This window comes from Primulina tabacum, chromosome 3 (assembly GCF_025594145.1).
Source record: "Primulina tabacum isolate GXHZ01 chromosome 3, ASM2559414v2, whole genome shotgun sequence".
Taxonomy (NCBI): domain Eukaryota; kingdom Viridiplantae; phylum Streptophyta; class Magnoliopsida; order Lamiales; family Gesneriaceae; genus Primulina; species Primulina tabacum.
This window is the reverse complement of record NC_134552.1, coordinates 7,908,420-7,935,425: the sequence shown is the minus strand read 5'-3', so window position 1 is coordinate 7,935,425 and position 27,006 is coordinate 7,908,420. Positions and strand designations below refer to the sequence as shown.

General features: G+C 36.0%; 6 protein-coding genes across 10 annotated transcripts; 5 read left to right on the top strand and 1 right to left on the bottom strand.

Annotated features, from left to right (window-relative positions):
* Positions 1-1,321: 1,321 nt before the first annotated feature.
* LOC142539844 (very-long-chain (3R)-3-hydroxyacyl-CoA dehydratase PASTICCINO 2-like) lies at positions 1,322-2,396 on the top strand. Its single transcript, XM_075645583.1, is given in 2 exon segments — positions 1,322-2,170; positions 2,172-2,396. Coding segments are annotated over 2 exon segments (666 nt in total). The 5' UTR covers positions 1,322-1,561; the 3' UTR covers positions 2,229-2,396.
* Positions 2,397-3,856: 1,460 nt separating this feature from the next.
* Positions 3,857-6,933, top strand: LOC142539843 (AAA-ATPase At3g50940-like). Its single transcript, XM_075645581.1, has 2 exons — positions 3,857-5,934; positions 6,076-6,933. Exons 1-2 carry the CDS (start codon positions 4,918-4,920, stop codon positions 6,745-6,747), a joined length of 1,689 nt encoding a protein of 562 aa, XP_075501696.1. The 5' UTR covers positions 3,857-4,917; the 3' UTR covers positions 6,748-6,933.
* A 2,355-nt stretch (positions 6,934-9,288) lies between these two features.
* On the top strand, positions 9,289-11,675 carry LOC142539840 (uncharacterized). 5 transcript variants are annotated; one of them, XM_075645579.1, is made up of 2 exons: positions 9,289-9,413; positions 10,178-11,355. In XM_075645579.1, exon 2 carries the CDS (start codon positions 10,254-10,256, stop codon positions 11,214-11,216), a length of 963 nt encoding a protein of 320 aa, XP_075501694.1. In that variant the 5' UTR covers positions 9,289-9,413; positions 10,178-10,253; the 3' UTR covers positions 11,217-11,355. The 5 variants fall into 5 exon arrangements, with proteins under 5 accessions (XP_075501694.1, XP_075501692.1, XP_075501691.1 ...); XM_075645577.1 differs by having other exon boundaries at positions 9,301-9,413; positions 9,481-11,355; XM_075645576.1 differs by lacking the exon at positions 9,289-9,413 and adding an exon at positions 11,457-11,675 and having other exon boundaries at positions 9,420-11,228.
* A 167-nt stretch (positions 11,676-11,842) lies between these two features.
* LOC142539842 (E3 ubiquitin-protein ligase RSL1-like) lies at positions 11,843-13,363 on the top strand. Its single transcript, XM_075645580.1, has 2 exons — positions 11,843-12,727; positions 12,801-13,363. Exons 1-2 carry the CDS (start codon positions 12,096-12,098, stop codon positions 13,003-13,005), a joined length of 837 nt encoding a protein of 278 aa, XP_075501695.1. The 5' UTR covers positions 11,843-12,095; the 3' UTR covers positions 13,006-13,363.
* Positions 13,364-13,501: 138 nt separating this feature from the next.
* LOC142539839 (cysteine protease RD19A-like) lies at positions 13,502-16,360 on the top strand. The gene is made up of 4 exons (XM_075645574.1): positions 13,502-14,055; positions 14,697-14,816; positions 15,337-15,583; positions 15,856-16,360. Exons 1-4 carry the CDS (start codon positions 13,573-13,575, stop codon positions 16,122-16,124), a joined length of 1,119 nt encoding a protein of 372 aa, XP_075501689.1. The 5' UTR covers positions 13,502-13,572; the 3' UTR covers positions 16,125-16,360.
* Positions 16,361-16,656: 296 nt separating this feature from the next.
* LOC142539838 (DNA replication licensing factor MCM4-like) lies at positions 16,657-21,967 on the bottom strand. The gene is given in 20 exon segments (XM_075645572.1): positions 16,657-17,010; positions 17,117-17,167; positions 17,252-17,388; positions 17,567-17,645; positions 17,724-17,804; positions 18,381-18,542; positions 18,626-18,722; positions 18,995-19,155; positions 19,298-19,364; positions 19,366-19,394; positions 19,486-19,698; positions 19,772-19,885; positions 19,965-20,090; positions 20,310-20,381; positions 20,494-20,626; positions 20,725-20,806; positions 20,910-21,038; positions 21,135-21,613; positions 21,615-21,786; positions 21,862-21,967. Coding segments are annotated over 20 exon segments (2,496 nt in total). The 5' UTR covers positions 21,899-21,967; the 3' UTR covers positions 16,657-16,935.
* Positions 21,968-27,006: the final 5,039 nt, after the last annotated feature.

Sequence of the window (27,006 nt, the reverse complement as noted above, 5' to 3'; positions counted from 1 at the left end):
TTTTTCAAAAAAAAATCAGATTTTTTTTTTCACTTTTTCCGAAATTATTTTTAATTTTTAAATAATTTTTTCCTTTTTTTATATAGTTTTCTAGATATCTAAAACGGTTAAATTGATGTAATTGTTGATGTTTATATTTAAAAAAAAAAAAAAGAGTTAGCGAGCTTCACCGTGCAAAGACTCTCTGCACGAGAAACGGCAACATCACCGCACCAGATTTGCGCGTGCCGTTTCCGTGCCCCTTGGAGGGGCGAGGAAGGCACACTTTCTCGCGCGTCTTCCTCTCCCATTGAGCATACCTTGAGGAACAGATGCAGGCCGATATGTGAGAAAATGATGAATATATAGTTTTTTTGATTGAGAACAAAAGAGATGTACGATGAAGAGATATACACAAAAAATTATGTGAGATTGTTTCATATGTCAATTTTGTGAGATAAATATTCAACAATGGTTGATTCATAAAAAAATATTATATATTTTATGTTAAAAATATTATTTTTCATTTTAAATATGAATTATTTCGATGTTTCACATAAATAAATACATGAGAATATTCAGAGACAGATTCACAATAACAAACTATGTTTTTGGCAAAATAAACAATTGAAAGAGCCCGAAGTAAATTTTTTCCCCTCATTTTGTGACCAATTATGCCCAATAGAGTGAGGTTTTGTATGTGCTTTTAACGCCGATCCATCGGTTAGTGAAAATACTCGTTCTTGATTAAATTTTGTTTGTTGCTATTGCATTTATCACTGTCAGTTGTACTTTAATGCGTCGGTCAATGAATATATATCACTCGATTAAAATTCACATTTAGTAATTTCATTAGCATTAATTATCCGGCAAATGATACCATTCAGCCCATAATCACCATTAATTATAATTAATCAAAAGACAGATTGCACGCACGTACATCTTTGTCAATGGTTATCAGCTTAATTATTGCGTCCGTACTCGAGCAATTAGTTTTGGCTTCAACATAATAGTATGATATTATCCTTGTTAATGTACGTGTTATTGTACTATTAAGAAAAAAATTGCCTGATCGATAAAAAAATGGGTGTGATTTGAATGATTTTCCCTTTGCTTAGGGTTCCTTATCCTACCATTCGAACTGCACAATTTGCTAATTTGAGTCATGTCTTGTGTATCCAAAGCGCAAGTGCATCCCATATTGAGTATTGGTAAGAAAAATCCGTCACTTAAACTATATATCTGCTAATGTGGGCGGAAGGAGACGAATTTGACATGTATGTATAAAATTCGTCCCTACAAATTTTCTGAGCACTAGAATTTTGATTTTCCCGTGAATATCATTTCTTGAAATGGGAGATCCAACGAATAGAAAATTTTAATAATTTTTTTGTCTCATGCCATTTTTAAAAGGGTTTGAAGAGAGGATGGATGCTATTGATTTATCCTGTGTTTGGATGTTGAGGTAGTGCTGATAGGTTGTCTTATGGAGACCCAAAGTGGTTGAACCATCCACCTAAATCTATTAATTACCTCCTTTTTTTATACCCCGCCGCGTTCTTTCAAAATCATCCCAATTCCGATGGCCGGGATACTAGCCGCCGCCCGCCGAGTCTACCTCACCCTCTACAACTGGATTGTATTCTACGGCTGGCTCCAAGTACTCTATCTCTCACTCACCACCCTCAAACAATCCGGCCACCAATCCGTCTACTCCGCCGTGGAAACGCCCCTCCTGCTGGCCCAGTCCGCCGCTGCCGTCGAAATCCTCCACAGTTTGATCGGCCTGGTCAGATCTCCGGTTAGCGCCACGCTTCCCCAGGTCAGCTCCAGATTGTACCTCACATGGGGCATTCTGTACAGCTTCCCTGAGATCCGGACTCATTTTCTGGTCTCATCCTTGGTGATAAGCTGGTCGATCACCGAAATCATACGATACTCTTTCTTCGGACTGAAAGAGGCATTCGGGTCGGCTCCGGGTTGGCTGCTTTGGCTCAGGTACAGTACTTTTCTTCTACTTTACCCGTCTGGAATCACGAGTGAAGTGGGTTTGATCTTCAGTGCGCTACCGTATATACTGGAATCTGATAAATACAGCTTGAGAATGCCCAATAAATGGAATTTCTCGTTTGATTATTATTACAATGCGGTCTTGATTTTGGGAATTTACGTTCCGGGGAGTCCCCATATGTTACGGGTACATGCTTGGACAGAGGAAGAAGTCTCTCTCCAAGGCCAAAAGAGAGTGACCTGTAGCAGATTCAAAGCAGCTATGGTACTGTTACTTTTATTGTTATTATATTTAATAATGTAATATAGGGTGACTAAACCAATGGTAGCACATCAAGCTTTTAACCAAATTTGTTCGAGTGGTTTTGTGATCTTGGTTTCTTGCCTGAACTTATTTCGTTGGATCACTTCAAACTTGCTTTTCTTTGGGGCAATTACCATTTAGCACTCAATAACCAAAAAATACATAACCCCTTTGCAAGTAGGGCAAACGTGCCTGACATTTAAAAACAGACTTTGAAAAGATCTTTACATTTTTACGCCTTTCCGATCTTTCACAAGATGCATTTTGTCCTTTTTCTTTCATCAACTTTTATATGCATGTGATCTCATCAGTTTTATATCCTAAGTTAGTCATATGAGAGACGCTTCATTGTGATTTCCCTTTTCTCAGAGCAAAATCAGGATGTGTATTACTTTTTATGCTAAGAGTATTACATTTTATTGTGAATATCGGTAGGGTTGATCCGTCTCACATATAAAGATTCGTGAGAACGTCTCACAAGAGACCTACTCTTAAACGAGACCACGTGTAAATGTACTTGGGAAAGGAACGAAAGCACCCAAAACTCTCATTTTCTTTCCATCCAATCCTGGGTTTCAACTTGCCCAATGATCAAATGAAATGCATTTGGTCTCAATACGCATCTGGTAAAACAATAGAATCAATCATGAGAAATTCTGTTAGCATTTGGTAAGACATTGGATAACAAATTGTAAATGTGAACATTTTCAAGCGAATTTATAGTACATACACATTTTGAATGTAGAAGTGGATTTTCGAATATACAACTCACGAGACAATGAATTGAATTTCTTACATACATATATAATATCTTAACCACGGTATTATTAAAATTATCTTAATGTTATATACGTCAAAACTTACTCGATCTGATTGGTCATACATAGATTTAACACATATATATTATAAAATCTTGCTAATCTAATCTATAACATTTATCTTGAAATGTGAGCGACTTGCTCTTCAAATAAATGAATATCGAAACTCCGAAAGAGTTCTTTTATGTGTTACGAAGTGAATGACTTTAACCTTAGGATTATTTTGTCCGACAGATGCTCAAAATCATAAAAATATCAGTATAAGATTAAAAATAGAAAATTTGTGTTTTGTCAGAATTAGATGTTGTGCCAGATGTTACAACATCTCGGACAACATCTACATGCAGCGAAAAATTAACTTTTATAACACAAATTGACTTGAAATAAATAGATGGACGAGATTAAATATGCACAAGTATTAATACTTGTGCGGTGCCTGATGGCAAAAATAATCACTAGAAAACTCAATCGTTTACAAAAACCTAACACTAGTGATTATGACAAAAATCAATTTCCTCAACAAGTTGAGAAAACAAATGCTTTCTAAAACAAACAACCCGAATAAAACTAAAACAAGAAAGCAAAAACGTGAGCCAAAAAGGTAGATCCACGAGAAGCAATCTTCGGCCAACTTCTTCCCAGACGTTGTCCGCAGATGTTCTCAACATTCACAGCAGCACCCTATCACAACTCTTTAAATCACAGCACGTCTCTTGAATAAGGTTTTCTCTGAAATTCTGAACGTGCACACATGAGTGAATATTGACCGAGAGGAAGAAGCCGCAAGAAAAACTCTCACTAAAAACTCCTAAGGAAATCTTCTCACGTGAAAACTCTTCACGAAAACTTCCCACGAAAAACACTTCGACTCCACGAAAATTCTACACACAAACTCTCTGAATTTTTCCCACGAAAATTCTTTCTTTTAAGCTCCCAAGAAAATCATCTCCACGAAATTCTACACGTGAGCTCCTCCACTAAAACTCTCTCATTCTTTTTAATCTCCATCTCTCTTATTTATAATTCACTTCATCTCACAAGGAAATCTACAAAATAAAGAAATCAAGAGTTAAATCAATAATATAATATTTTCAAGATCTTTATCATAAATATAATATCTAGAAAAGTCAAATCCAATATTCCACATAATCTTATCAAGAATAAAATTAGACTTAAGGAAGATATTATATCACAATAAAATCTTAACATAATTATCTAGAAAGACAAAACCATAATTAAATATTATACTCAATCAAATCAACAAGGAAAAGATAATATTAGAAAAATCAATTTAATATGAAAATTATATCTCCAAATCTCAAAGAAACATTATTTAGAAACTTTTTATTTATTTTTTAGGATGGAAACTTGTTAAAATATCATTTTTTAGTTAAAAAATATTATTCAGTCTCAACGTATAAGATGGTGATGGACCGATGCCTACTTCCTAGAAAGTCTCGTTTAAATAATGACCACGACCCAATGGCTTGTGGAATCAGAGGTCGACTCTACCAGTCAATCATCAAATATATAATACATAAACCAACCAACTCGAGGAAAGGCCGGAGGAAGATTCCTCAAAAGCAATCAATTAAAGTAAATATAGAAGAAAAAGACTTTCTTGACAATTTATAGGATAGCAATGTAATAGAACTTTGAACTATCATCACATTACATATAATACAAAAACCTCCTTAAAATTCAAGAACTCTGCCATTTCCTTACATTAAAGTCAACAATCCCACCTCAAGAATTTTTAGAATCAGAAATTTCCCATAAATTATTTTTAAGAAATCGAGTAATTCAATGTTTTCAAAGATCGAATTACCTTCAACAAAAACACTGGTCTCAACGGCTGCCTCGGTTGCGGCCACCGCCATGTTAGTCCGATCGGTGGCCAAAGACTTCATACCACCGGAGTTCAGTCGGTATTTTGCCATCAAATCCCGCAATTTCTTCGCCACATTCAGCAACGACATGACCATAACCATAGAGGAATTCGACGGCATAGCGAAAAACCAGCTTTTCACCGCTGCAGAAATTTACTTAGGCACGTTAATCGGCCCCTCCACCAAGAGATTCAAAGCATCAATCCCTGAGAAAGAGCAGAACATCCAAGTTACAATGGGAGGAAACGAAGATCTCATGGATACATTTCATGGGTTCCAAATGAAATGGAGAGTAGTCCATCAACAAAATCAACCTCGACATGTTCGATACGACGACTTTCATTCCACCATGCAAGTTGAATTTAAATTCTTGGAGTTAACCTTTCACAAGAAGCACAAAAACAAGGTTCTTGATGAATACTTACCTTATATTGTGGAAAGATCCAAAGTTGCAAAACAAGAAAAAAGGACACTGAAACTGCACACTTTGAAGAGTGATGGGGTTCGTCATTTTCCACCTAAAACTCCATGGCAATCGGTGAATCTTGATCATCCAGCAACTTTGGAAACTTTAGCAATGGAAGATGATCTGAAGAACACGATAATTGATGATCTTCAAAGGTTTGTTAAGAGGAAAGAGTTTTACAGGAAAGTGGGGAAGGCGTGGAAAAGAGGGTACTTATTGTTCGGGCCTCCGGGGACAGGGAAATCAAGCTTGATTGCTGCAATTGCCAATTATCTGAAATTTGATGTTTATGACTTGGAACTGACTGATCTACGGTCCAATTCGGATCTGAGGAGACTGCTACTTTGGACTGCAAACCGATCCATACTAGTGGTGGAGGATATCGATGCATCAATCAATCTATCCGAAAGGAAAACAACGCAGCCTGAAAGAAGGTTTTCCCATCATGATCAAATTCAAGAACCCAAGGCAACTTTTCCGGACTTACACTGAGAAATATGTGAATAATATGTGGATTTTTGTAATCATATTATGATTTACGATTGCTTTTATCTATCCAAGATAATCTGTCCCAGAAGAAAAACTCATGTTTAGTGTTGTTCACTGCAGGTTACCTTGTCAGGATTGCTGAATTTCACAGATGGATTGTGGTCAAGCTGTGGAGATGAAAGGATCATCATATTCACCACGAACCATATAGATAAGCTAGATGCAGCCTTGTTACGCCCTGGACGTATGGACGTGCACATCCACATGTCATACTGCACTCCCCGTGGCTTCAAAATGCTCGCCACCAACTATCTTAGAGACTTGGATCACCCCCTATTATCGGGGGCAGAGGTATTGATAGGGGAAACTAAAGTCACTCCTGCCGAAGTGGCGGAACAGTTGTTGAAGAGCGACGATCCTGACCGTGCTCTCCAAGGCTTGATTGAGTTCCTAGAGAACAAGAAAGAAAGTGACAAACTTAAAGGGGAAAATCTGGAAGAGACTGAAAAGAAAGTTGTACAAATAGTGGAGGAAGATGAAGATGGTAATGAACAGCTGAAGAATGATGAAGGCCAAAATGGGCTCAAAGTGTTGGCAAAGATTACTCCTGCAAAAGCGAGAGATCTAGTGCTGAAGAATGATGAAGCCGTGAAGGCTTTGAAAGTTTTGATTGGACTTCTTGGAGTTGAAAATGGGATCAATGATGTGAAAGATTCTGATTCGGGTTTTCGCGCATCTGAAGCAACTTGTGCGCCGGAATCAGGGAAAGAAGATGAGACTAATGCCGAGTGAATTGAAGGGAAAGCCATAGCATATCATACCGTAGAAGTAGTTAACATGTTTATGCAATACGACACCATCGGATTTGTTCGTCTGTAGAACGATTGTTTCCACAGAGAGAAATTTGAGACAACATTATGTAATAGTCCATATATGACCACATTGACATGAGGTTCAAATTGTTATATCCTTTCACAATGATTATGAATTTTTCTTTTATAAATTTGCAAAACTTACCTAAGACAGAGACACTGCTAGTAAAGCAGAGGAACACAACAAGGTGAACAAGGAAAAACCCCAAAGAACTGAATGTAGATAATGAAGGGCGAAAAATGGCAAAAAACCGAAGATAGTATTGTAGAATACATCAATCAGATTGGAAGCCTATCGAGTTCGAATATGTTAAACAATATTTTAAGGAGTAGGTGACGTCTCACGAATCTTTATCTGTGAGACGAGTCAACCCTACCGATATTCATAATAAAAGTAATACTCTTAGCATAAAAAATAATATTTTTTCATGAATGACCTAAATAAGATATTCATCTCACAAAATATGACCGTGAGACCGTCTCACGCAAGTTTTTGTCAATTTTAAGATGAGTTTAAATCTAAATTATTTTAGTTGATAGTTTCAGAGTAGTGCATTCGTAGATTTAAATATTTTTATTGGTGATTTATAATTAAGCCTCTGTTTAAATGATAATTAAGTTCTAAATAATAATAATAAAAAAAGATTTCTAATTTAAAGTTTAAATCTAATCGACATCAAGCCCGAATACTTGCTCCCAAGTCATGAAAGCTTAGTGCATTAAAAGGACGCGTTCTGTATCTAGTTAGAGCTTCTTCAACTTTCATGTTTAATCTCATAATAATTCAATTTCTTCAACAAAAAAAATTGTTTGTTCGGAAACTATGCATCCTACAACAACATATTTTGATTATAAATTGCATAAAAAAATATGTACAGATATGAAATTTTGTAAGAAATAAATAACTTTTTAAAGACAAAATAAATAATTCCTATTGAATGGTGACAATAATTAATTAAAAAAATGTCTTTTCTGCGTATATATTTTCATATTCATATTAACATAAATAAATCGAGCAAAATTTTCAAAGGTATTTCACCATCACAAAACTCATGTGAAACGGTGTCACATATCAAATTTGTAAAAAAAATATTATTTTTTATGTTAAAAATATTAGTTTTTAGTGTAAATATGATTAAAATTGATCCGTCTCACGACATCTCACCATATGTCGGAATATTTCACCCTACATGTGGGGGCAGTGCCCCCTGTGTAGATCCATGGTCTAGATTTAGTCACAAGTACATGGGGTCCACTATTTTTTTTTAAATCACAAATGTGGCTAAATTTGGACGCATGATGGAACGATCCCCATATGTCCACTCTTTTACTAAATTGCATGTGATTGATGACGTTTGATTCTGTTCAGGTTTGAAGTTATCAAACTAATATTGTGGTACCTTGATTATATTTGAGATAAGATACTTATCATTTTCTTCAAACTAATTGAAAGTTGAGCAATAAATCCAAAAAACAACAACACAATCTTTCGATTTGATCACTGCAAAATGCATTAATTTTATTTCTGAAAAAACCCGCTCCCTTGTTAATATTTTAAAAATTAAATATAATAATAAATAAATTCAAATAAAAAATTGAAGCAAGAAATAATATACATGTAAAACTTTAGATAATCACAATTAATAATACAAAGTGAAATTTTTTTAGAATATTTGACTAAACTCATTTAAAATATCTTATAAGCTCTTTCAAATTGTTTTAAGAACTTATAAGTTGTGATATCTTATTTTAAAAATAAGTTGGTGAAATATTTGAATGAACTTATTTTAAACAATTTATATACATCAATATGTTTTGTATAATAAGATATTTTTATTGTCAAAATTACCAAAAATGATATAATATTATGAGTTAATGGAAGTAAAATATATAGTTTAAAATTTTAATATTTTTAAAAATAAATCTATTTTAAATTTATATTTGATAAAAAAACAAAATGATAAAGCGATGGTAAATAAAAATTTAAGAAGATATATAAATATATTTTGAAGAAGTTAAATATAAATTATAAAATTAAATTTTTTTAAACAAAGCTTATAATATGTTTCTTTTTTTTCTTTACAAAAATTTGTGTGAGACGGTATCACGAGTCGTATTTTGTGAGACGGATTTCTTGTTCGAGTCATTAATGAAAAATATTACCTTTTATGCTAAGATTATTACTTTTTATTGTGAATATCGGTAGAGTTGACACGTCTCACAGATAAAGATATGAGATCGTATCACAAGATATCTACTTATAGAGAAATGACAACAGTCAAGACCATCCATTAATCCATAAAAAAAACATGTGTACGTTAACTAACTCCGTTAAAATAATCACCACATTTTTCCCGCAGTGTCGATTAATGCACACTGTCGCCGTCACATAAATTCTCACCGACCAATTTTTATATTTATATAAGTTATTCAAAATTTTTATAATTTTTCCCCTTTAAAAAGAATTCGGATTGCTTGTGGGCAGTGGCCACTGTATATACGCTCGTATTCGAAGACTGGCTGTTGTATAAGTCGATCTTTTACACTCATCTTTCGCCTTAGGGTTCTGCCTCGCGGTTTGGTCACGTAAGTTGCATTCATGTTTTTTTGATGATTTGATGGAAAAAATATGTCTCGTACGTTTGTTGATTAGGTTGTGGGAATTGAGAGGAAATTGAATGGGTTGGAGTTCGTGATCAATTTTGGGTTAGAGAGGCTCAGCGTTTGTAGCGTGATTTTCAAGAGTTTCGGAATGGAATCTCCGTGGTGTCAGATTCACAATCCGCTTTCTTCTTGTTTTTAGATTATTGATTTTTTCCCCGGTGTAAAGTTATTTGGTTCATGTATAATTTCCACTTGGTTGAATACTATAGTTGGAAGTTTTAGAGTTTAATGTTTGTTGCTTCAGTTTTCATTTTTTGGCGTGATTATGTGTCACAGAGATGTGTGAATGATAATATTGCTAGATCTGTCAATAACTTAGATTAATTGTCTGGGAACATCATTCAGCAAAAATGAATCTTTAGTGAGAAATGTTGCCGAGATTCTGATTTATCTGATCGTTTAATTCGTAAGTTGGTTTCTTATTAAGCCAAAACCACTTTACTGAATGTGGTATGAGTTCATGTCAAAACCATGTTTTGGAGAAGTATATTTTGCTCTGTTCTCCCGCTTTGGCCTTTGTGATGCGACTAATGCATGCACCATTGTTTTCACGTCTCCTGATCTTTGTCAGTTTGTTTTTGGTTTTATTCTATTTCGAGGAAACCTTGTGTGCTAGTCCGGTTTTGTAGAATTTGTAATTGGCTAACAGACATTTATTGAATTGTAATTGAAATTTATTGCTGCAGATATCGTGTTTTGGCTGATATCCACCATGATCTTATGATTGACATCATGGATCTGAAATTTATTATTTTGTGAAGCATGAGTGTGTGGTATAGAAGTCTTCTAAAGTGTGTCGTGTTCTTTTTTCCTGTCCAATCGAAGGGTTCAACAGAATACCCTTCAGCACCTTCAGTTTCATCTCCACCAACAACGTTGCTATCTTCCCAAAGCCATCTGCATCCTCCAATCTCTACTCCTTCAAAGTGTCATCACGATTCTCCAGGACAAGTTTCTGATACTCGGATTCCAGAATGCAAGCTACAAGCATTCTCACTTTCTGAAGAGACACCTTCACTTCAGCCTTCAGCTTTGGCCAATGCATCTACTAGGGGATCCAGTGATGGATCTTCGGACAGTGTGTCAATCACTGCCTCCTCTGAGCTCATGAAATTTCGGAGAGAAAGGTGGTCTTTTAATAGTGAAACGTCGAGCTTCAGTTTGGAAAAAGTTACCAGATCCAGTGGACGAAATTCAAAATATCCTTCTTTCGATCTTCAAACATGTGGTATTTGTGCTAGGCTTTTAATGGAGAGATCTGCGTGGGGGTGGAACAACCAAAAAATAATATCAACAAATGAACTAACTGTTGTATCTGTCTTAACCTGCGGACATGTTTACCATGCTGAATGCTTGGATTGTATGACTCCTGAAATCCACAAGTTTGACCCAGTGTGCCCCGTGTGTACTCTTGGGGAGAAACAGACTTTGAAGATTTTTGAAAATGCCTTGAAAGCCGCATTGGAGTTGAAGGCTCAAAAAATTTCAAGAAAGTGTCTTGCTGATAGTAGTCCAAAGCGCGATGTCGTGCGTGCTCATAATAAAAGTAGTGCTGCAGAGGGAAGGTTTCTTAAGACAAGCTCATGTTCCAGCGTGAGAAGCTCATTAGGAGAGTCTTTCTTCAGACGCCACTTCTCATTTGGCTCGAAGGGTGGGATATCATTGTCTGAGTATCATTCCCCTAAGATGAAGGGTTCTTTCTGGTCAAGGTCGAGCAAGAATTGAGCTAAAAAAGAAGTATGTATCCATCCCTTAGTGGTTTATATATCATATTTTCAAACATGATGATATCTGATATCTTTACTGGTTTAGATTCCAAATCGGTGGTTAATAACTGCGGTAAAACAATATTCTTGTTTTCGAATTCTCTCGACTGGATTAAAATTTTCATTCATCGGACCGAATTGAGATGTGTTTTCTTTTCATGCTTTGTAGTCTCAGATTTACGATCTGTTTTGGCTACAGAAGAATTGTCCATTAAGGAAATGGGCTGCGGGTCATCATCAGGAAGAACCGCATTGTAGGGGTAGGTGCAGCAGATTCACACCACTAATATAATGAAATTGCGTGAAATATGTTGATAATATTTCGTATAGAGTAAAAGGTGAAGTAAATGGTCGAAATACGTTTTATATTTGTTGTAAAAAATGATATAATTTGATATAAAAGTTGGCTAAAATAAAGCGATGGGGAAAATGGGTTAAAGATGACCTTTATTCATTCTTTTTTTTTCTCTGAGTAAGGCTTTTTGAGATGGTCTCATAAATCTTTATTTGTGAGATGAGTCAATTTTATCGATATTCATAGTAAAGCATAAAAAGTAATATTTTTTCATGGATGACCCAAATAAGAGATCCGTCTGTCCCACGAGTTTTTGTTTTTATAACTTATATTGTTTTAGTAGCGATCTAATAAATTCCTCAAATTAGGAGTTTGTTGATAATATTGTTACCTAGCTTGTCAACGGGAGATTCTTTGATTTATTGTTAAGATGATACGATCGAATCTTCTCTCAATATCCCGATTACGATAAAACGAGCTTCATCTGTGGTTCTGTACTCACCTTCTTCTTCCTCTTCTTTAAAAAAAATCTCCAAAAAACAAATGGGAAACATTAATACTCGTGCCCATAATCCACCCCCACCTCGCCTCGCAGAAGAACTGAAACTCCACCTTGAGGGTGATGATCAAGAATTCACATGCGAAATCCGCATCGAGCCAATGTTGAATCCCAACAAAAAATTCAGAAAAAGCGACAAATGTGTGCATCCCTTCTGCACCGACTGCGTGATCAAGTACATCCGTGTCAAGCTCGAGGATGGTAACTCTGGACGCATCAGATGCCCGGCTCTGAACTGCGATCACATGCTCGACCCCCTCGCTTGCTCCCCGCTCATCGGCCCTCCTCTCTTCATGCGGTGGTGCGACGTGCTATGCGAAGCGTCGGTCATGGGTTGGGAAATGTGCTATTGCCCGCATAGAGATTGCAATGTCCTGATCTTAAACGAGTGTGGTGGATATCTGAGGAAGTCGAGATGCCCGAAATGCAAGAGGCAGTTTTGTTTCCGGTGTAAGACGGTTTGGCACCCGTGGCTGAGGTGTAGAGAGCGCGGCTTATTTTGGGATGTGAATGAGGTAGCTTTGAGAAGGCTGGCCGCGCTGAAGCGCTGGAAGAGGTGCCCCTCGTGTAAGCGTTTCGTCGAACGTGCGGGTGGCTGTCTGATTGTGAAATGCAGGTCAGTACGTATAAATTTGGGTTCATATAATTTTATTTGATTTTTTATGAATCGTGTTAGTATTTGGATACAGATACGACTGTGGAAACCGGGTTCATCAATATTGGTGTCGTTGTAAATCTCCATCAGATCGCCAAGTTTTGATTCGCTTTATTAATTTGCTTCTATTGCTAGCTTTGCTATTTGCTTTGGCTTATGGCTTCCTTTTGTTGATGAGAGAGATTCAGCAAATTACACTAGTTAATCGGTTAATTGTTGTCGGTGAAGAAATTATTTGAGCAGATCATATTGTCGTTTTGCATGTGATCATAATTTAATTACAACTTTTTTCAAAAAAAATATAAATATTGCTGATTTAAAATCTTGAGAAAATGATAATATTAGATATTCGTATTTAATTTAAGAAAAAAAAATGTTATATGTACACAAAGTGAAATTATAAAATCATTCACACTTTATTTAATTTTTTTTTTAAAAAAAACTATTTGTAAAGTACAGTTAAAATAATTTTATAATTTAACACTCAATATGTAACTTCATTGTACACGTAACTTGACCCTAAATTTAATGGCAATAATTTCCCTTGAGAGATGCTTTACCTTCTAACAAGGACCAAGGACCATTTACGAAATTACACCAACCGGGGATATTTAGCAAATTCAAAATATCACTCTCTCTTGTATAATAGTTTTTAAAAAAATATCCCAATTTATTTTGGGATAATAATAATAATAATAATGCGTTGCTTAAACGTACAAGTATGCTATCCCAAAGTATGGTATACCTTCTCTTCTATATGTAGTTGACCTTTCCCTTTATTATCTGCGCATTCGAGAGGTTACTTCATGGCTTCACGCTTCGCGCACCTCTTGTTGGCTGCTACACTCGTCGCGGCGTTGTTTTCGTTTATCCTCGCCGGCGGTGATGACATCCACGGGAGTGGAGACGACCTGCTGATCCGTCAAGTCGTCGATCACGGCAACGACGGTGAGAAAGATCCGCTGGGCGCTGATCATCACTTCGAGCTCTTCAAGAGGAAGTTCGGCAAGAAATATGCAACACAGGAGGAGCACGATCACAGGTTTTCCGTGTTTAAGGCTAATATGCGCCGGGCGAGGCGCCATCAGAAGCTCGACCCTTCCGCGGAGCACGGCGTCACTGTGTTCTCGGATCTCACTCGCTCTGAGTTCCGCAGTCAGTTACTTGGCGTGAATCGGAGACTTCGTCTACCTGTTGACGCTCGCAAGGCTGAGATACTGCCCACGAACGACCTTCCGACTGATTTTGACTGGAGAGATCACGGTGCCGTCACGCCGGTTAAAAATCAGGTACGTATCAAATTTTTTTTTGAAATTGATGGAACAGGATGTTGAATACTTGAATTATTTGTTCATCTGCGAGAATTTACACATCTTCCTTGCCTATTCAACATTGGAGTATACTGTTTAGGGAACATTCTTGCAGTTGTGTTCACTGGAGCTTATTGGAAAATAGTATCAATTTTTTTCGAATCGAACTTTTATGGCTGGGCTTGCTGTTGGTAATCTTATTTTCACAAAAGCAAATTTATGTTATAATGAAAAGAAATTATGTAATCATTTCGTTGTATCCCGTTATTTTTTGTAGCTTTAGATTCTTTTGGTAATATTCGGTTTTATGATTGCTATAGCTCTGGTAAAAATGATGGAACGCAAGTGAATATTCCATCGGATTGCTGATATCATTTTTGGGGAGAATTTGTATAATTTACACCTTGTGTATTATTAGGTATGCTAATTGTTTCCCACATATCTTACGTACTAGACATAATCATGGCATTGACATCAATTTACAGATTTACATGACTATCTTCAATTTTTTTTAACGACTTTATGAGAATTTTTTTGACGTTGGCTTCTGAATTTTGTTTCTCAGTTTGGTAGTCGTAAGCATATGAATGGCACTGGTAATTTTGAATGGTGATATTTAGGGTACTTGTGGATCATGCTGGTCATTCAGTACAACAGGAGCATTAGAAGGTGCAAACTATCTGGCTACGGGGAAACTTGTGAGTCTTAGTGAACAACAGCTTGTTGATTGCGACCATGAGGTTCGAATCTCCATGATTACTATTTTATTTCATCATGTGATTGCTTTTTGGTATTGTCAAATAGTGCTGGTTAGTCTGGTATATTGTGTTTTATGGTTTTGGTTCTCTCTTTTGACCTTGATGCTTGTATAACATAAAATTGATACCATACTCTTATTTTGTTATATTTCTAGTTAAATGTTGAAGAACATTAGGTTTTTTATTAAGCTCATCGGACATCAGACCTAAACATTGTACCTACTTATATCGACTTATGTTTTCAATGCAAAAGTTTGGGTCATTTTCTTTTTATATTGGGAAAATGTGGATTTAAAGTAGGTGGATAGATCATCAGTGGCATTATATTTTAGACTGGAGGAAGCATCCAATGATTGTTCACTAAGAGGACTTATAAATTGAAGTTTCTCAAAATCTGATTCTTTCCCACTTGTTGCTTGTTTAGTATTGTTTGGTGCTTTAAATCAACATATGTACCTGTCACTGCTCCTTTAACCGTATCAACCGAGCTTTTTCTTTGCAGTGTGATCCAGAAGAACAAAATGCATGTGACTCTGGTTGTAATGGAGGGTTGATGAATAGTGCATTAGAATACACACTTAAATGTGGAGGGCTCATGCGAGAAGATGACTACCCATACACTGGCACTGACCGTGGATCCTGCAAGTTTGACAAGAGCAAGATCGTTGCGAAGGTTGCTAACTTCAGTGTTGTGTCACTCGATGAGCAACAAATTGCTGCAAATCTGGTTAAGAATGGCCCTCTTGCTGGTATTTCTTTTATCCGTATCTAGTTTAGTTTAACATTATTGAGTACGAAGTAAGATATGAATCTGGAATAAGAGTTATTATGAACTCTCTTTTGCCTAGATAGGTTTAAAAAAAATATCTAGTTTGCCTATTACTTTTTTGTGGAGACCAGATTTCATAGAAAACTGAAGCCTCTTTACTGTCCGTATTAAATGATTACCTTCGTTTATGGAGACCAGATTTCTAGCTGAGAATTTTTTCCTTGTGATAACACTTGTATATCTCGAATGCAGTTGCTATCAATGCAGCTTTCATGCAGACTTACATTAGGGGAGTGTCATGCCCGCTAATATGCTCAAAGAGGATTGATCACGGTGTGTTGTTGGTTGGATATGGTGCAGCCGGATATGCACCAATTCGATTCAAGGAGAAACCATATTGGATCATCAAGAACTCTTGGGGAGCACACTGGGGAGAAAAGGGTTATTATAAAATCTGTCAAGGACGCGATATTTGTGGAGTGGACTCCTTGGTTTCTACTGTTGCAGCTGTTAACATTTAGTAACATCTCACAGTTGGATATGAATCGCTGTTTGCTCCTTAGTTATGTACATAAAGTAAGCGACTGTATTTTAAGAAGAATCGCTCGGCCCATGCCAAAAACTTATTTATCTGTGTAATTGTGTCTGCCAAAATCTCCATGTGAAAACGCTTTTGAATTTAGAAGACTGAGAAGAAAATGTCGTGACATATGACACAAATTATTCTCTCTATTATATTAGCTTTTTATTCTGCTTACTCTCTCTCTTTATGTATGCTCTTTAAATTGGTTCGACTATTGTTTTTCTCTGTTCTGTTGTTGTCCATTCATTTCCATTTGGAACATTTCGTTTAAGTGAAAAAACAGTCCAAATCTCAAAAACGTTGGGTCTGCTCCAATGACGGTGACGATGTAGGGTGATTATGAGAACCATATATGTTATTAAAGAATTAGATTAGATAGAGATACATGACCTAATTTTAAATATCCCCCAACTACCATAGCATCCGGATTTACTACAGCATTGTCTCCTGTGTTCTTATCCGCTCATCACTTAAAACAGAACTAGCACATTACTCGACAGAAAAAATTACAATTTGAACATAGCATGAAGCCTTTCCCCTCCATTCACTGCTAGGTGTAACTCGAATTGACGGCACCTGCGAATTCCTTAAAAGTGCCAGAATGGACGACTTAATACAGCTCATGGCCGGTAAAACAGTAGCGTAAGGTGCGATGGATTTTCTTCCGACCATTCCAGTTACTCGCCAGACGTGTGGGCATACAATTGAACTTCACATGCTTTACACACCAATTTTACCTCGCTATTCTATCACACTCTCTTTACACTGTCACCATGGACAGCTACAAATCCTTCGGTTGAAAGAGTGGCAAGTGCGTTTCGAAGCTGATAAAACATAAATGGCATACTTCAAAACGTTTCTTTATTCACATGCACCAAACAAGAATCCAAACGTTTGCAATTTACGCACAGGAATGTTAAGAGGTCTTACATCGTTCAGGTGGACTTCACCAGGATTCTGTTTTTTCAGTTCCTCAAGCAACTGAAATTCATATATACAAGTCCAATCAGCTTGCAGATATTTCATGCACGAGACGGACTAACATTGTGTACAAACTTTACATACCTCCAACAACCGAGTTGATGGGCCCCCAAGCTGCATCTTTTCCATTATTATGTTGCGGGTGGTTGTTACCAAGTTTTCCCTTCTCATCCTTTCGCTTGCTGAAACCCCAGTTGTGATAAGATCCATGTCAATGGTGCCTGTCAAACAGTTAGCATGTTTCAGCCTATTATACTCGGTGGATGTGGTCAGCAAAGGATAGCCACGCTTGTATAAGAGCCATCTGTGATAAAGCGTCCTCTTTTTTGCTGTATTTCTTGGCAACGGTGGCACATATACCTCTGATACAGGAAAAAATTGTGGAGAATAAGGACGTACCAGTTGAATGGTCCGTTGCAGACTGTTGCATTGCTACTTCAAGAAGCCTAATTGCCTCAGTTACATCACCCTTTTCAACCTGCGAGCATGAGTGATCACAGTTAACCATGAAGTTTTTCAAATTCAAGTGTGGGGCACCAAGTATAGCTTAACCAACCCATTCAGAGAAACGAATACGGGCCAAAGCCTCACTGAGGCGTATCAAACTTTCAAGTTGTCTTGGTGTTGCAGTAATAACCTGTGGAAGATGAAAAAATAGACATAACACGCCATGATCACCAGCAACTAAACATATAAAACGAACCATCAATACCTATCAAGCAAAAAGTATCCTTCAAAATACAATTGTAGCATTACATGAGTTCATAACAATAACAATATTACGAAATGTGAGACCACGATAATGCATTTGACTTTACAAAACTTATGAACAACTAAATGAGACTTGTAGAACGATAATGCATTTGACTAGCAGTAAATTAGAGACCTAAAGTAATAGGTAATTCTTAAAATGGCAATTTTGCACATTTTGTATATAGGATTGTCGTAGGGGTCTGAGCATCTTGCATTCTTCAATAAGTGAGTGGAAGAGGAAGGCAAGTGAATGAGTAGGTCCACCTAAATACAATTAGTTCAATCCCTCCAGGGAAATCCTTTCCCTCATTATAATTAAACTCAGAAGCCCTTGTTAGGAGAAAATCTTGTGCTTTCGTCTATTTCTTTTCCCGTCTTCTCACAATATCGTATACTCTACCCATCAAAATTATCTGAAATACGTGCACCCATGATGGTTGATGAAATATACATTTACTACCTTTTTGCTGCTTCCAGGGAAATTTCCTCTTCTTCTCATCTCCACATAGCCTCTCGTCAACTCCTCAGCTGCTTCATCAGACAACTTTGGATGTATGTTCTTACGTGCATAGCTCACATAAGCAGTTAAAGTCGGCAGGTCAATGACATCCTGCTCCGAATTCTGGTAAAAATTCGAAGTTGGCTCATATATCCATGAAAGTCCAAATAAATATAGATATTAGAGTAGAAAGGAAAGATCCGAACTTCAGGGTCTTCAAAGTGCAATGCCACTATGTGCTTCGCAAGGCGCCTATCTGTCAGTTCATCAGCCTTGTCGAGAATTAAATAGATCAAATCAAACCTGTATAATGGTTTAAGTCAGGATAAATAGTTAACTATTATTCAGTCAGGCAAGTCAGTCATTCAAGCAAATACCACCAACTAAACCAGGCATAATCAAAAAATTCAGTGCCATTGGCATGTAAGTAGACCGATTGCGTGAAAATTAGGTCTTAAAATATAACAATCATTAAGAGAAAAGCAATAATATTGGAGTTATGCAAGTATGACCCAACAATCACTGCTCAACACCATCTGATAAAGTATGAAAATTAATACCTACAAAGTATTTACCTAGACAATAGTGTTGGAGGAAGGTGTATATTATCAATCACAGATAACCGAGGATTATAACGTGAACCAATGGGATTGGCACATGCCAGTACAGAAGTTCGTGCATTTAAAGAAGCAATAATCCCTGCCTTTGCAATCGAAACAGTTTGTTGCTCCATCACCTGATAAAAAAAAATTAGATTTAAAATACAAGAAAGTCAACGGAAAAGATTATGTAGAGTTATATCATGTGGTCAACTTTAAAACAAAATTACTTCAATAGCCTGATCATTGGCATGACATAGAAAATGTTGTGAATTTTACCTCATGTAACATGCTTCTTGCATTTTCGGACATTTTGTCAAACTCATCAATGCAACAGATGCCTCTCGCTCAGCACCAGGGCCCCACTCTCCAGGACCTACAGAGTTAATTTTCTGATAAGGTTTGCATTCTCAATGCGGCCATGAAGTATGAACTTAAAAATTCATAAAATCGCCTAGTTAACCTACAGTTTCACCAGTTTCAGGATCCTTTGTGACATAAGCTGTTAACCCCACCGCTGAGCTTCCTCTTCCACTGGTATAAATACCAAGAGGAGATAGCTTGTGAATGTACTGGAGCAGCTGTGATTTGCTAGTTCCAGGATCACCCACCAGGAGTATGTTGATATCACCTCTGAAGCTAGCTCCAGATGGCATTTGCAATGCACTCCCACCAAAAAGCTAAGTATATGCCACTTGAACAATATAAATAATATAAAAAAACTAATGATATCAGTATAGGATGCTAAATCACCTGACAAAGGAGGCCTTTCTTTACATCATCAAGCTCCCATATGTTTGGTGCCAAAGACCTTGTCAGCCTTTCATATATATCAGGCTGTCTTGATAGCTCTTTTAATTGCTCCATCTAAAACACACTGAAGGAATATTATCCGAACAATGATCGCGGAATTCCTATCACTGTTAATGATAATATTTCGAAGTACCTTGTCTTCAAAATTAGTAACAGGTTCTTTGTCTTTCCCAGTAACTCCATTTTCAGTTTCCATTGGATCCTCCACATCCACTCTTGACTTGTCAGTCTTCTTTACATGAAGACAGTCAATGTAAGTCTGAAAACAAGGGAAAAACACATGTCAAATCAAAATACCATTTCATGTCTAAGATAGTCATCTATGGACTAACCAACTTTGGTGTCTTTGGTGTGACATATCTTATCCACCATAAAAAATCTAATAAATTTATAAAACTTTTTATTTATTTATATCATCAAATTTTTTAGATATCATTAATAACAAAAAAATTGCAAAAATCAAAACACGCATACTTACCTTGAAAATTGACTTGACAGTCCTTTGTGTTTGACCGATTCTGACACTCATAGCCCTATAAATTCCAGCAACCTTACAGAAAAAGCAGCATTTTAGATCAGAAAATAATAGAAGTTTATAGCTTGACTGCTTGAAAATGAAGCTTGTAATATCTTCAACACCAAGGTACTGTAAATTATCTGACCTCAACTCTGTCACCTGGCTTGCCAGCATCTACTAGCTTGTCGTGCATCAACAAACTCACTGTGTGAGGTGTCCCTCCCTCTGGGATATCATCTGGTGTTTCTTGGAGTTTCACAACTTGCTTATCAGCAAACCTATAATGTATAATTTTCCATAGAGAAAAACAGTCAATGGTGTTCCATGATATTTAGAACAATCAAAAAGAAGTAGCAAGATAAATAAAAAAAATCACCTGCATCTGTTGTGAACAAGAGTCGTTGAGTTTCTTGAAAGACATTCTGGCTTACCACAAATAGTTGGTTCATTAATTCTTCCTGGCACCAGAAAGTTAGCAAGTTGATTACCAAAATTAGCTCACAAAATTTTGATATGACATGTTGGGTGTAAAACTAGAAAGAGAATGATCCAACCAATCACCTCTATCAACAACTATAGGTTCGCAGCAGTAACCACAGACCAGACATCTAAACACCGCTTCCCTAATCTCTGGTATGATGGAACTACACCGAATAATCATTCCTTTCAAAGAAATCATCTTCTCAACATCTAATTTAAAAAAAAAAGTAAGCAGTTTCATTCACACCAGGGCTGGTGTGTAGACAAAATTTAATGGAGTGAGCTAAAAAAATTACTGAAGCTGACCAGATGGGTTGAGGTTTCTCGTGGAAGTTGAGCTTTTAAGACTGAAAATTCTAGCTTGTATATGTTTCTCAAACAAAGGATTAATTCGGCTGACCATATCCATCAGCACGATATCAAAAATGGCTAAAACCTCAAGAGGGAATCTAACCATCTTAATATAAAGATCACTATCATAATCGAACACGTCATGCGCATCAACATCAAGTGAGTCGCCCTCAATTTCGATTACATGGTTTATAGTCATCATATACTTTCCCTCAAGCTGCTGAGGATTCTCCCTGAAATGCCGCAAAAACCTCAGAATCGCAGCATTAACGTCTTGAACACTGATGTTCGTGCCCCACACGTACATAGGCGGGGCCTCGTCTGCGTCTGCGTCACCCGCCTCCGACGAGGGCTGGGCATCGTCAGTGGAAGATGGGGTGGCTGCACCTATGGGAACGGCGGCGGATCTCCTCCCTCGGCCACGGCGAGTATTCAGCTCCTGAAGTAGGTGGAGTAGTACCAGGGGTAGCGAAGCGGAAATCCGACTGTGACTGAGGCGGGGTGGTGTACGAGGAACGGCGGCCGCGCTTAGGAAGTCTGGGGTCTCCCGGGGATGAGAATGTGTTGCCAATCGGGCTTGTTTCCCAATCATCAGGTGAAGAAGGACCTGTAATTCGCCACAAAACCTGGTATCAATCAACTCGCCAAATGAATATTAGAAAACTGTAAATAAACAAATTACCGCCGTTGATGTTTGCTGGAGGAGAATCGGAAGCCATGATCTTCAACCCAACCCGCCAGAATTTGCGAAGAAGTCGATTGTAGAGGGAAGTGGAACGGAGACGAATTGACGAAAAAGAGTTGGATTAGTTTGGCGGGAAAAAAGTGCTTGATGTTGGCGCCTGTTGTAGTGGGCTTTTTTCTGGGCTTTAACTGCATTGAACTTTGGACCCAAAAATAGTAGTTTGGAAAATCATTTATAGATCAAAGCTTTTTTAAAGATGAAACCCAATAAATTTATAACTTGATACACGTGACGAGCTTTCGTCGCAGACATTTATGTGAGTATCTTTGAGATGATATCGTGTTCATTTTTATCGATGGATGTCAACACAGTCGGTGCTTACATAGTGTTTACGGTGGGTGTTCACTGTATTAAAACGTCACACACACACACACATGTGTGTGTGTGTGTGTGAAGTTGAAAGTTTAAAACTCGTTCGAATATTTTCCAACCAATTTGAGTGGGTTTATATTAAGGATTTGAATATCAGCTCTACCCAATCCTTCTATTCAAAAGCAATATAATGATGTAATTAAATTTGAGGTATATAAGATTATGAATTTCAAATCCATTCGAAAAGGTGATGATTCCGATTTGGATAAATTTGGAATGTTTCAATTTTAGCTCTTGTTGTTTTGGTTATGAAAAAACATGGTGGATGTGGATATTGTTAGCACTCAAATCCACAATTGAAACAAAGTCTTAATTTCTTCAAGAATAATATGTCTGCAGTTAGTGCTTATAAGTAACTATTTATTGGTCTTGTTGTTTTAAAAGATAGCCAGTGATCAAATACTGTGTACAAAAATATTATAAAATTTTAAAAGAATTCGCGTGTATACACAAATATTATATAATTTATAAAAATTGCATAACTTGTATATATATCAGAAATGTTCTTATTCACACTTTAGCACATCTACTAACTATATATTAACACATTTATTAATAAAATAATAATAATAATAATGATACAACTGAATATTCATAAATGTAGCATTTATATATATGATCAAAATAATATAATTACAACATTATCTCATTATAATATATATGATATATATTTTAGATTTGCCTCCATGATTGGTTCCTAATTCAGCAGCAGAATCCACTGAATATAACTGGTAATTTCAAAAGTATGAGTAGCCTGATAATAGGCCAATCATAAATTATTTTTTAACATATTCCTTAAACACACACACACACACGTACCTGACGGGGAATTTTTAAAAAACTGGATAATTTAAAATCAAAAGGGTTAAGTTGGAACTCGAAACAACGTGCTCAAATATATAAATTATAAATAAAAAAAGGGAAGAATAATTAAACGTGGAACCCAACAGATGGGTTTTACTGTTTGCTGGTATGGTAAAATTTTGGGAATCTAACGTAACACTGTACTGCCATACACAAACAAATACATTAAAGAACATACCATTTTTTCCTTAAAAGTAATTTCAAAAGTAACATTGCAAAATGTCAGTGTAATTGTATTATCAGAATGTTGCATTCAATGTTTTTTATTACTCTGATATATAATAGACCTCACATGTGTGAAAACAAACATAGTTAGTTAAATGCATATATATAGCGGGTAAGTTAAACTCAACCTATCTGAATGTTTCACTTGAACAGTGAGCCATGTTTTGAACTCAACCATATCAAAATTTACATTAATAATCTAGACAGATAAAAAAAATATAACAATGGACAGTGGAGAGAATTCACTTTATTAAAGAAATGAGCATGCAAATTAAAAAAGAGTGGCTTGTGTGTTCACATTATTTTGAAATTGTTTTTTTTTTTGGACTCCAATTGCCGAAAGAAGTAACATGTTTTCTTAAAAACTAATATTTTATTGAGTGAAGAAGAGCTCCGGTGAATCACAACATTTTGCACTATTTTAAGATATTCGGAGGGGAAAAAACCCTATTTCAATATGATATAAATCCGTATAGCTAGGGGACTGGGCTGCCCAGATTAGCTGGTACCCCAAGCTCGATTCCCATTTCCCCCTCCCCATGTATGTAACAAAAATCCATATAGCTAGTAGTACTCGAACTAAAAAAGAAAAATCCAAGTAATAAGTCAATAGTAGAAAAAATATTGCTTGTGCTTGTACATATTTTAACCTTAGGGGAGCCCAATTCATCGTTTTAATTGTGTGTTTATTTGAGTGATGATGAGCAGAGAATTAGAAGCAAGAGAAACGAGATCAGGTGGGTCATCATCAAGCTGCAGCAAATGCCAGGACTGTGGAAACCAAGCCAAGAAAGATTGCCCATACTCGAGGTGCAGAACTTGCTGCAAGAACCGAGGATTTCAGTGCCAAACCCACGTCAGAAGCACTTGGGTCCCCGTCTCCCTCAGGCAAATTGAGCCGCAGACGTCCGCCTCCACCGCAGCCACTCATCAGCGTCACGGGGAGCACCACCTTCCACTCGGCCCAAACCCTAAAAGACACAGACAGATTCCAGCATTAGGTACTCTTTTTTACATTTATCTTTGTTTGATTTTGCAAGATTGGAACATATATAGATTCCTATATCCCATAAACACGCTGTAAACGATGGTACAACATATTTAGTCATGTTGCCCTAGCTAGTTGCTTCGCACTGTAACTCACAATTCAGAAACCCTAGTCAGCAGCAGCTTGATTTCTCTAGTTTAATTTTCTAGCTAAAAACATATATATACATATATAATATTGAAACCTTTTTTTTAATTTGTCTATCTATTTTAATAGATTTTTTTTTTGTTTTTTTAAGAATATTTTAGTAGATTTTAAACTAGCTATAGCTCCTTAAACTTTGGCTTCTAAATTTCTTGCGAAAGTACTTGAATATTTGTCATGAGATATACAAACCATACACCTTGAAATATACACACGTGCATCATATTAAGTAAGATGGTTAGATGGTACCTAAATTTCAATAAATTATGTAAATATTTTTTCAGTTATGCAATGTTTTTATGCACTCAAAATAATGATTTTTTTTCCGTTGGAAGAAAATTTCCCGAGCGAAGTGAGTTTTCCAGCAGCGTTCCGCTGCGTTCACGTGAGATCAATGGACAATGTGGTGGATCAGTACGCATACCAGACATCCGTGAGAATCGGAGGGCACGTTTTCACTGGTATCTTATACGACCAAGGACCCGAACATGAGGGGGCTGGAAATTACATCGCCGGAGAAAGCTCCTCCGCCGGTTTATTACATCAGCCTACTATTGTTACATGCACTTCCGCAACTGCAACGGGTACAACCCCAGCAACATATAATACAAGTCATTTATGTGGCTTGGATTCTACTAGTTCGCAGCTCTTTCATTACCCTAAGAGCTGAATATGTACAGTGATCATGACCTCTCTCTCAGTTAAAGGGTCAACATATATATCGAATAAACAAATTAAATAAGAGGCATTCTATTTAATTTTTCATAGGATTCCCTAATGTTACAAATAATTAATTGCATATTAATTTTTAAGATAGAATTTGCATGATTACTTTATGAAATATAAAAAAAAATAAAAAAAATTGGTCAGAAATGGTCACGAAATAGCTCTCAGCATATGCAAAGCACATGAGAATAAGAAATAATTTATCATTTACGTGCAACTTTTTTCTACTCACGACCATTAAAATAAGTATCGGAACATGCCAAACATTCTGTTCTTGATTCGATTTTTATAATATATTTGATTGTCATTAAAGAAATTAAATAATTAAAATCGTACGTATGTGTAGATTACAATTAACGTGTGATGTTTTAAGTAGAGGCGGAGCCACCCCAAAGGCTGGGGTGGACTCCAGCCCTGGATCAAAAAAAAAATTACTGATATATATAATTTTAACATACATCACAGTTTTGTTCAATTTATAAAATAATTATATTTAATAATTTAGCCCATTAAAATTATCTTCAACTCATTTAATCATAAGAAGAATCAAATTACTTTATAAACTGCAGTTTTGGAAGCAAGGACCTGGAGTTGAAAAAGGTTGTACGGCGGAGGGCCTCGATTGAGTTAGCACAAGGTGAAATGATTGTTTTTTGCTATTTAATTGGTTTATTCCATTTATTATGCAGAAATATCCAAGATATGGCTTGGTTGAGTTTGTAGTTATTTTTTTTAGTTTATGTAGTGATGAAGTCATAGAAGATTAGATTTTTGTTATGTATAGAGCTTGAGATTAACTTCCGTATGATGTATATTTTTAGTGGTTTCTGGATTTTCTGTTTTTAGTTGAAGTAAAATCATGTCAAATTTGTTCATGCGCAGAAGTTAATAAGTGATTCTTCAATGATTTGTCAAGTGACTGCGACATATTATTTTGAATTAATTTGAGTTTTTGAGACGATAATATATTGCTTTACATGAGTTTTAGTAAAGTGAAATGCTTATATTGTTGTCTTAATTTTATTAAATTCTCGATATGTGTCTATTCCTTCTATTTAGGTGCTTGAATGTTATTAATTATCGAAGTCAGTTTTGATGATCATTTAAAATGTTTCGTGATAGCTTTTACACATTTCATTGGTGGTGATCTTCTCATCCTAGACATGTGCTGATAAAATTTGATTGGATTGAAATATTCATTTTAGAAATCAATAATCGGCGAGTTTTTTCGATGAAAAACCATAAGGTATATCTTCAGTAGTTTATATCTAGTTCATGTCACTATAGTTTATCGAATCATTCAGCCGAAGGTCAAAAATTTTTCTGGCTATGCCCCTGGTTCTAAGAATGTAACTTTTTTTTCCAGATTTTCCGTTTATTTGTAGTAAGGCAAATTATTAATTAATTTCTTGGGGTAAATAAATAATATAATATTTCTGACCATTAAGTCGTCATTTTTAATCGAAATAATTATTAATGTTTATTAAATAAAATTAAATGAGTCGACATGATAATGGCAATCACTTTTTTTGGGAGAAATTATAAGATATGTGTATGTATAGAATGTACAATAATAATTTAATATTAAGTACGAGACTTTTAACATGTTTATATATATATATATATATATATATATATATAAAGTTTTTTATTATTCCAGAATATTAATATATAGGCATCTTTATTTATTTTTGGACGAAAGT